General features: G+C 46.9%; 1 protein-coding gene across 5 annotated transcripts in view; it reads left to right on the top strand.

The window, feature by feature from the left end:
* Positions 1-10,874, top strand: part of NPAS2 (neuronal PAS domain protein 2) — a 183,954-nt gene that overhangs the window by 86,506 nt on the left and 86,574 nt on the right. For all 5 annotated transcript variants that reach the window (XR_002731472.1, XR_002731471.1, XM_023211375.1 and 2 more), the window contains exon 2: positions 3,696-3,749. Coding sequence is in view for 3 of the 5 variants with exons in the window: in XM_023211375.1 (XP_023067143.1) it covers positions 3,718-3,749 (32 nt within the window). In the remaining 2 variants the exon portion in view is untranslated. The remainder of the gene's footprint in view (positions 1-3,695; positions 3,750-10,874) is intronic.

The following is a 10,874-nucleotide window of genomic DNA, read 5'->3' as shown; positions in this document are numbered from 1 at the left end:
TCCCTAAGGGCTGGGATTACAGGCATGAGGCATGATGGCGATTTTCTGTTGCCATTGTTCTTCTGCATTTATTAATTGGAATCTTCTGTAAGAGGAAGCTGTGTCCCTCCCTCCTCCTACCTCCCCATTTGTTTATTTATTTGGGGGCTCTTTGTAAAGGCGTGGGTGGAGAGTAGGGAACCAAGAGGGACAGTGTGGTTACCTGAGGTGGAGAACAATAAAACAAATAAGACTCATGAGTAGTTTGTTGCACAGGCTGTAATCAATATGGTTGTCACTTATTTTGTTGCTCAGGTTGTCCTGGGAACCCCTCTCAGCCTCTCTTTTCATCAGGCTCCCGTAATTATTGTTATTGTTGATGATTATTTCTTGTGTGGTCAGTTGCTAGGTGCAGATGCCTGGATTTCACATTTGAGGGGATGTTACAAAGCTTAAAAAGACTCCTGAGAGTTTGTGTTCTAGGAAAACCCAAGAAACCCAGAACTGGAAGAGCCCCTGAGAGATGAATGTTACCGGGCGTGTTCCCTTCTCACTTCCCTGAGGCTCCCCTGTGCGGAGGATCCTGTGGACATGACTAAAGGAGATGCAGCAGGAGATCAGAGGGTGGGTGGAGAATGAGAGTGAGGTGTTTATTCCCTTGGCTCCCTTCTTGTCCCTTCACTGAAGGCCACCTCCTATGGGACACACTCCTTCCAGGTTTGGGAAATGATTTCCCTCTTGTCCCTTCCCCTTAGAGGTGTTCACAGCTCTGCCGTTCCCCACCTCAGGTAACCACACTGCCCCTCTTAGTTCCCTACTCCCCACCCACACCTTTACAAAGAGCCCTCCCTGTGAATCAGTGCTCCTCAGAGGCTCCCACCTGCCGTCTGCTTTCCTACTGGGACCCTGATTCACACACCTCGTGACTGTCTATGCCACGTAGGACACATGGTTATCTGGGGTAAAGGCTGTACGGCATCCCTCCGTTGTTCACTCTGGGGGTTAATCACCTCAACCATTATGTCTCAGCTCTAAACAAAATCTCTGCTTTCATTTAAGCTCCTTTTCTGTTTTCTGGCACTCTGTGATCAAAAGAAGAAAAAAATCGCTGCTCAAAATCCTCCTCACTGAAAACTGTATGGCTGAGAAGAGTCATTGTCACCCCCAGACTTCACTGTGATTCCTTTAACCTGATCTCAGAGGACTTCTTTTCTTTCCTTCCATCCTGTTCCTTGTTTGCCTTCAAGGTGTTTCCAGATCCTATTATTAAGTAAAAGGATGACTCTAAAACGCAAGGGGGGATGGACACCCACGCTCACAGCAGCCGAGGTGGAAGTAGCCCATGTCCACGGCCATATGAATGGGCAAGCAAAACACTGCGTTTCCATATGCAATGGGATATCACTCGGCCTCAAAAAGGAAGGAGATTCTGACCCATGCAGTGACATGGATGAACCCTGAGGACATTATGCTGTGTGAAATAAGCCAAATACTGTCTGGTTCCACCTTCATGACAGACCTGGAATAGTCAAATTTAGAGAGACAGAAAGTAGAAGGGCAGTTGCCAAGCCTGGAGTGAGTGGGGAATGGGGACTTCCTGTTTAATGGATAGCTTATGCTTTGCAAGGTCAAAGAGATCTGGAATGGATGGTGGCGATGGTTGCAAAACAGTATGAGTGTGCTGAATGCCACTGAGCTGTGCACTCAGCAGGGGTTAAGACGGTAAATTTGTGAGGTGGATTTCATCACAATTTTTTAAGTTAAAAAATAACATGGTAGACAGCAGAGGTGACAAAATAGTAAAAGCATCAGCATGGAGCCTTTGTGGCAGGTGCAGTGGGAACTCAGCTTAGGGGCCCTCTCACAGTGGGTGCAGCTCAGCTGAATGGCTTAGCCAGGGGTCAAGTGAGAGGAACGGGACAGGGAAATGAGAGGGATGCTGAAGAAGAGGAAGTGGGTGTAGAGCATCCAGGTTTTGTAGATTCAGGAAATGTCTGCAGAATAAACATACAAATCACAGAAGATGTGGTTGATAAAGAATAGCTGTTAGTCATTTTTCGATGTTTAGTTTATGACTCAGCAACCCTGGTCATCCAAACAGGATCTCAGGAGCTCAGGAGAGTGGACTGAGGAGCAGCAGCTAGCCCTCCTGTGGACAAGCTCTGTCCAGGGGACCCTGGTAAAGAACACAGCGCGGCCGGGGCTTTGGTCAGCCACCATTCTCCTTGGAAGCACAGGCTTGGGGTAGGGCATCATTCGATGAGTTGACATAAAATGTTGAACAGATTCCATCTGGAAAACATTAAGCACAGGCCTGTTTGCAGATGTGTTAACGCTGACTGAACTGTGATACAGGCTTTAACTTCTAAGCAGCATTTCTTGCTAGTCCATGGTGGAATATGCCTGCTGTTGAGTGCATGGGCATTTTGTAAACAGGGGCTGTGGCTGCAGAATTCATCTTTGCTTTGGCTCAGACCCGTGTTTGTGTATGTAGGTGACCAAAATCACAAAACTCAATGAGCTCAGAGAAAGATTGATTGACTCCATTGAAAACTTTTATCTGAAACTTCACATTTCAAGAGTAATTGGTGGTGCATTTGCGAAGTGCTGGTTTGGGAGTTCCGACTGAAGACCCTGTGTGTTGAGCAGAGAAGCGTGTGGGCAATGGTGATTCCGCTTCTCCATGGTCCCCACCTTTACCTCGACCACACTTTGCCCTCCCAGCCACCGCAACCTTCAGCCTCCCACAGCTGGCATTGACCTCATGAGCACCCTGAGAATGGTTCTGCTTGGGGACGCACCCCAGACAGGTGGGGCTCTGGGAAACGTGCAAATGAAGAAAGGAACCAGGGCTGTGTGGCTCTGAGGGGTGGAGGGAACCCAGGCCTGTGTGTGGTAGGAGGGGAAGCTGGGTCTGTGGGCCTGAGAAGCATCAAGCCAGTGACCTGGGAGAATAGAGGCTCAGGCGGTGAGGAAGTACATTCCTGGACTGTTACTTAATCTTTCACAATTGTGCACCTTCGCTGTCTCAAGGAGAGTAAATGCCCTAAGGGATGATGTGGATGACACTCCTTTGGGGCTGATTCTTCCAGGCCACCTGTCAGAGGAGCTTGTGTGGTTTGAATGGACAGATAAACCCTCTCCTTTAGGATGTCATAGGCTACTGGGGTCCTACAAGCAGGAGTGAACAGTGCCCGCTGTGGCGTCACTAACGGATCCCAGGCGGGCACTGGGAGGTGCGTGTGACCTAAGGCTTGAGAGGAACAGACGCTGCTTCACTGAGCAGGTCTGGACAGCACTTCTCAAAGTGTGGTCTGGAGACTCTTGGGGTCCTTGAGGTCAAGACATTTTTTCAAAATATAATTAACTCGTTATTTCTCCTTTTAAAAGAGCTCTCCTTGTCTCATGAGTGTACACAACAGGAGTGTTCTGACTCTTCCAGAAGTTACTTGACATCTGGTGACTTCATTGCTCCGATGCCCGATGAAATGGGTGCCTGTGCCTTTAAACATTTCTCAGCCTTAACCCACATACACAGGAGTGCTTTGGAGACCTCAGTCCATTTTGAGAGTGTAAAGGGGTGCCAGGACCAACAAGTTTGAGAACCGCTGGGCTAAGACCGAAATGATGACAACCTGAAAGACTTTTAAGAAAGATCTAGAAGCAGACAGTAATTATCCATTCTTCTTAATTAATTAATTTTTTTTTTTTTGCAGGAAAAACTGCATAGAAAATCTCATGGATGAAGATGAGAAAGACAGAGCCAAGAGGTAAGATGCGGCCATCCCCCTCCTCAGTAGAGCCCTCTGACCCCCAAGGGTCTGCCTGGCCTGCCTGGCAGAGTCTCGCTGGCTTTCACTCTGTGCAGGGGAGGCCATCAGCAAGACAGGCAGCTGCAGGACACACTGTCTCCGTGACATATTGCAGTGCTCCGTGAGAAGCCTTCTAGACAGCTCGCTCAGCCCTGCCCCTCAGTGTGAAATGACACATTGTCTAGAACTTGCCGAGTGGTCTGGGTTTTTGTCATGCTCCTTTGTACCCCTGTTGACACTGGTCATCTTTCACGCCTTCTGGTTACTGCTTTTCCAGGACAGACACTGCTTGACAAGGCAGGCTGACTGGAGTCCAGCGGGCCTGGGTTCAAGTCCTAACTCGGTCGCCGGGGCTCTGTCTGGCTTTGGATAATAATCATGATCATTGCCACACAGTGAGCGTGCAGTCATCACCCAGCACTGTGCTAAGCACTTTTGTGTACGTAGATTAGCTCAGTTTCCTCAGCTGCAGACTGGAGATGTCATAGACACTTTGCACTGTGGTTGGGTCACCTAGAAATATGAACTTGGCAGCTGGCACGTGAGAGCCCCTGATAACCTGTCTGTGTTGATTCCTTCATTGGACATGTGTTGAATGCCTACTCAGTACGCGGTGGAATCCTAACGGTGACGTGGAGCGGGTCAGGAACAGTCGAATGTCATCAGTTTCACACGATTCACCTGAGTCAGCAGTCACTGTGCCATGCTCTGGGGAAAAAACTGTGATCTCCTCAGTGTCTCACTGCAGGTCATTCGGGTGGAGGCCCAGCCACAGAGCCTCGGGAGCAGGGGACATCCTCTCCGGAGACACCCTTCATTGCAGCCTCACTGGACTAGCCTCCTCGCTGTGATCTCACCCCTTTCTGCCTCTGCCACTACTTATGTGCGGCAGGGCACTCCGTTCTCTGTGACAGCCTCATGAGCCTGCAGAGCTAAAGGGTTTGCCCAGTTCCCTTCACAGAACCCACTACTTGCTTGTCACCTGCAAATGATAGTGCCCCCCGGTACCACCCAGCTCTGTGGCTGCAGGGTAGCTGTCCTTCCATGTCACCTGGAGAGGCAGCCATGAGAACCACAAATCCCTGGCCACCCCCAGACCTGCCAGACCTGAGCCTGCAAGGCATAGGGGGAGTCTGGATTGTTTTAAACTCCCCCAGTATTCCCTTTAAAAAATCAGGGAGCAGAGGAGATGGCCAGAGGTATAGGCAGAACAGCCTTCATCCCACGAATCTGGGAGATCAGCACTGGGCACTCATAGTACTCTTATCTCTACTTTCGCATATGTTTGAAAATTTCTGCAATAAAAATTCAAACCAGCATCAGTACAAAGGACTCCCCAGCTGAAGTGACAGGCCCTTCACTTGGCATTGGGACCCAGGTGCTTTGCAAAGTGTGGGTCACAAACTACAAGGGTTGCAAAATCCACTTGGGTCCCAGGCAACAAATGAATGGACTAGATCAGACCAGAGTAGAGTTCCTTCCTCTGGGGTGTTTTCGTTTCCTCCAGCATAGCTATGGACGCAGCACTGGAGACAGATGTGAGCTGCATTCCTGGCCTGCCCTGTGCTAGCTGATGAGTTTCCAACTGACCCCTCATCCCTCAAAGCCTCTGTTTTCTCACCTGCAAACACAAGGGTAATAATGTCTATCCTGCTTTCCTCACTGGTTATTTTGGAAATTAGCTACAAAATACACCGAGTAGCACTTTTTAAGTATCCATCGTTACATGTGTGTGAATATGCAGCACACTTTGCAATAGTACATTTACAGGGCAATCTTTTTTGTGCATGATGGAGTCTCACTCTGTTGCCCAGGCTGGAGTGTAGTGGCACGATCTTGGCTCACTGCAACCTCCCTCTTCTAGGTTCAAGCGCAGGGCATTCTTACTAGAAACGATGGAAAGAACAGCAGTGGTAGCCAGCATCCTCTGGATGCCCACAGTACTGAGCTAAGTCCTCTTATGTGCATCATCTCATTTTATCTTCTCAACATTCCTTTGAAGTGTGTGTCATTCTTATTCCCATTTTACTGGTGAGAAGGCTAAAATTCAACAAGGTTGAGTGCATTGTCAGAGATCAGAAAGTTCCAGGAAGTGGCAGAATGAGAACTTCAATACATACTTATTTGATCTTAGACTCTATTCTTATCCCCAGACCACAAGAGGTTCTTCGTATAAGACCAAACCCAATCTACCTGGCTGACTAGACAGAGTTGCATTCTAGCGTGACTAAGGAGTCCACAGGAGTTTTACTTTTGCTGTCATCATCTTTAATATCACCCTCCAAACCCCTCTAGTATTATCCCTGCCTCTCTCCTGCACCGCTTACCTCTAAATCAGGAAGAGACAAAAATGCATGTTTAGGCTCTACCATACGCAGAAATCAGCAAATATAGACATGCCAAAAAAATCTGGGCTAAAAGTTCCTAGAAATAAATCAGTTTGTATGCAGTTTCTTTTCATTCATTACCCTCCCCATTTGCTTTGGGCCATTAGCATACCTCCCCCACCCCAAAACTTCTCTGCTTGGAAATCTTTGCACAGAGACCTGTGTAGTGAGGCTGGGGCCCACACTCCTCCCTTGTCCTCAGATGGGAAAAGGGGTTTAGAATGTTTGGTGGTACCCAGAAATAGCAAGGATGCAGTACCCCTCCTAACACTTGGGAACACACACACACACCCCCCTAAGAATGTATTCTTTTCAAAGTAGTTTTTATAGCAGTAACATGGGAGGCCCTTCCCCTAATCCCACCTGGAGGCCTGGCATGGATTGTTTTCACTCACCCACTCTTTTTGATGAGATTAGAAACGTTTAGCTTGAGATCAAAACTCTCATTGTCTCCAGAAAACATGCTTTGTGTTAGGCAAGGCTTTCGATGCTTGAGGGAATTCATGGTGTATTTGGGTTGTTTCAAGTATTCCAGACAAGGGCACAGTTCCACTTTCTTCCGTGAATTTCCATGTAAATCCAGACAGTACTAATGGAGTGTCTATTGTGTGTTCAGAACTGAGTGCTCTATTCTTTAGGGAAGATGCAAAAATATAGTCCTTGTACTCAAGAAGAAAACAGCTTGATGGAGAGATATTTGTAATCCCTAGATAATGAAGTTCACCGCTTTTTCTGTGTTCCAGTTATAAGCATGTCTTTCTAATTCTGCTGTGAAAGAGTATTGTAGGGTGTGTGTGTGTGTGCACGTGCATGTGTGGTCACCCAGGAAGCAGTGTGGGGTAGCAGGAAATGCACATGGTTAGAATCAGACAGGCCTGGCTTTGACTCTTGCCACTGTTTATTGTCTGTCCTTGGGCAAGTCCCTAAATCTCTCTTAGCCTCAGTTTCTTCTTCTGTCAAGTGGGGTGATAATAGTAGCTACTTATTGCAGAAATTAAATGCAGCTGCGTCTAACCCGCTGGCACAGTGCAGTACCCAGTGCTGATAGGGAAAGCTAAAATTTGCAAAGCACTCACAGCCTGCCTGGAGCATTTTACATGCAATCATTCTGCAAACCTTAAAACACCTCCTCATAAACTAGGTTATTCTTAGCCCCATTTTACAGTTGAGAAACCTGAGGCTCAGGGATCGCACAGCCAGTCGGCAGCAGGCAGAGATTCAAATGCACGCATCTGTTTCTAAAATCTGGGCTCCTAACAGTGTCTATGACATTCTGTGCGTCTATGGAAGCCACTCCTTTTGAGTCACCACCTTCCCAAGGGGTAAAGACAGTAAGTTCTGATAGGAGTTCTTGCTTTCCAAAGAAAGCAATTGTCTAACTTTGCAGTATTGGCAAAATCCAGCTTACTCCATTTATTGATGGAAATGAGCACCTGTTGGCTAAGAAGAAACTGCTTCATATTCACCTCTTCCTTTAATCCAGTATTAAATGAGTCCATGACCTCCTCTCTCCAGTCAGCTGTGAGGTTGTTTCCCTAGTCCTATACCTTTGGTTGAGAGAGGGAGAGTAGAAGGTGAGTTTATGGCTCTGCTGCCTTTGTTCATGAAAATCAAGAGTGTCAGGCCAGATTTGCTGATTCTTGGGGCTCTTAATAGACTGGATGCAGGTTCTGAAACATCAGCTAAACAATATTATGATTCTTTGACTCTAATTCTTAGTCTTAATGTCAATAAAGTGGTTCAGATGAGAGGGAAGAGTTCAAACACAGCAAACAAGAAGCCTACGCCTGCCATTTTGCAGAAGCAGGTTATTTTTTCTGGTCCCCCAGGGTACAGGAAAAGGATAGGGTCATTTAATGACATGGACAAATGAATGGCTGAGACTATCCCATCTGTGTCTGTTAACTAAGTGATGTGGTGAGCAAGTGGATGCTACAGATGAGGATACATAGCATTATCCTGCCCTCAGAGCGCTTTCAGGCGAGTTAGAGATGCGGTCATGAAACTAAAGGTAAAGAAGAAAAAGAAGGCCAGGCGCGGTGGCTCAAGCCTGTAATCCCAGCACTTTGGGAGGCCGAGACGGGCGGATCACGAGGTCAGGAGATCGAGACCATCCTGGCTAACACAGTGAAACCCCGTCTCTACTAAAAAATACAAAAAAAAAAAAAAAAAAAAATGAGCCGGGCGAGGTGGCGGGCACCTGTAGTCCCAGCTACTCGGGAGGCTGAGGCAGGAGAATGGCGTAAACCCGGGAGGCGGGGCTTGCAGTGAGCTGAGATCCGGCCACTGCACTCCAGTCTGGGCGACAGAGCGAGACTCCGTCTCAAAAAGAAAAAAAGAAGAAAAAGAAAACACTTTCTGCAGAGTCTGTTTTAGGCCAAGACAGGATGGTGATTGAAATTTGTAAGCTCAACCCTTTCAGCCAATTGCTCTTTCAGGGAGAGTAATATGGCAAAGAAGAGAGTCTGTTCTCGTTTCATTTGTACCATTTCTTTGGACATAAATTCTGTGGGTCTGAAAGCAAAGCTCTGCCCAGAAAGTCTGTAGCCCCTATGGAGGACTCCAGCCCCGTGCACGCTTGCAGAGTGCCCCTGCATGCAGGCACAGTGCAGTGAGAACCCCGGGCCCTCAGCATTGGACAGTGGGTTGATGCTCCCAGCTGGAGCCTGTCGTGCTAATTTTGCTGTGATTTCCTTTCATAGGCTTTGGATAGGGTTTTACTTACATCATCATAAGCTCCCACACGGGGGAAAAAATGGCAGTAACACATCTCTGAGGCTTCCTCTTTGTTTTGTTTGATGGTTAAGGCAGCAGCAGCAGGCATCGCGAGAATGGCATCGCGAGAATGCGGGAGGTAATAGGACATGCGATTCGTGTATATTACCTTGTAATTTCCAGATGAGTGATTCTGTTCTCAAAACAAAGGGGAAAGCAGAACTGTACTTGCAGGCAGAATGCTAATTCTTCCTGTGGCCCAGTAAACGGTGGAATGGAAAAGGGGCCTCCCTCTGCTGGGGGCTTTTGGCTTTTACCCTGCTAGCGTTTTTTGATTGGCTCAGAGGAGTTGTCAGAGAAGCGTGGTGCCTGGCAGGCTTAGAAACTTGGAAAGGAGATCCAGAACCTCTCTGGGGGCATCTGAGGCAAAAGGCAGTTTACCGAAGCCTTTTCAATAATTTCAGTAAATTTTAAATTGAAAAGAGATGATCAGGAATGCACCACTTGAAAATGCTGCCTTTCTTTAGAAAAGGCTAAACGTTTCTTTTTAGAATTTTGGTGACAAGTTCCTAACTATCATGTTCCAATTAAACGGTGCCTGTGTTACCGTTAACTAAGAGTCACTATGAAATTAGGCCAGCTTCCCATTTGGGCCAGACACTTTCTGCTAACTGTGGTTAAGAGTAAAGCTGTTCTGTTGCTTCTCGGGAGAATAGACAGCCTCAGCTGCTCTCAGTCACCCTCAGACGCTTTGCTAAGTCTCTGCAATAGTTCCCCAAGTTCTCCATGAGATGAGGATGGCATCAGCCCGCCCTGCTGGGGTGACTTTTCTCCCCACACAGCCAGATGACATCTTTTTTTTTTTTTTCTTTTGAGACAGAGACTCTCACTCTGCTGCCCAGGCTGGAGTGCAATGGTGTGATCTCGGCTCACTGCAACCTCTGCCTCCTGGGTTCAAGTGATTCTCCTGCCACAGTCTCCCAAGTAGCTGGGATTACAGGCACCCACCACCATGTCTGGCTAATTTTGTATTTTAGTAGAGTTGGGTTTCACCATGTTGGCCAGGCTGGTCTTGAACTCCTGACCTCAAGTGATCCACCTGCCTCAGTCTCCCAAAATGTTGGGATTACAGGCGTGAGCCACCACGCCCAGCCTCATGTCTTCTTCTTACACCAAACTTCTTGAGATTCTGAGCCCAGTGATGCCTCCAAACTCCGTGGCCTCAGTGTGCAGGGATGCTGCCTGGGTTATGGAAGTGAGGAATTGTGCACCTGTCTCCAGGCTCTAAGCCTGGGCCCAGGAAGGGGACTGCGCTGACCTTAGATGGACCTTGTTTTATGCCAATGTTATCCAAAATATATTCTGGAGAATATTAATCCCAGGAAATGCCCCCAAAGTAATCGTGGAGTGTATGTTCACTGTTTCTCCCTCGTGGAGAATTTCAGGGCTTCTCAGCACATTAAAGATGCTAAGACTGCAATGAGCAAATAACCAAATATCATACAATCCTGCGTTTAAAAAATTATCTTGAAAAATAAAAACATAGCAGCAAGGAAATAACCTCCTCTGGCCATGGTCCTTCCCCTTTCTTCGAGTAATTCTTCATGATTTTCCACAGAAGACCCATTGACCAACACTATCTCAGGCAATAGATATGTCAGCTGTATTCCCATTATAATTTTACATTTTCTTATACATAAAAAGTTCCAAAACAACATTTGAAAAATTCTGAAATGTTTAAAGATGCAAGCAACGATTATTTATTTATTTATTTATTTATTTTATCAAGATGGAGTTTTGTTCTTGTTGTCCAGGCTAGAATGCAGTGGCGCAATCATGGCTCACTGCAACCTCCATTGCCCGGGTTCAAGTGATTCTCCTGCCCAGCCACAGAGATCATTTATAATCATAGCACCTGGAGATAGCCACTGTTAATATATATATATATATATTTTTTTTTTTTTTTTTTTTTTTTTTTTTT

Source organism: Piliocolobus tephrosceles, chromosome 15 (assembly GCF_002776525.5).
Source record: "Piliocolobus tephrosceles isolate RC106 chromosome 15, ASM277652v3, whole genome shotgun sequence".
Classification (NCBI taxonomy): Eukaryota; Metazoa; Chordata; class Mammalia; order Primates; family Cercopithecidae; genus Piliocolobus; species Piliocolobus tephrosceles.
The sequence above is the reverse complement of the archived record's forward strand: the minus strand, read 5'-3'. Positions and strand labels throughout refer to the sequence as shown.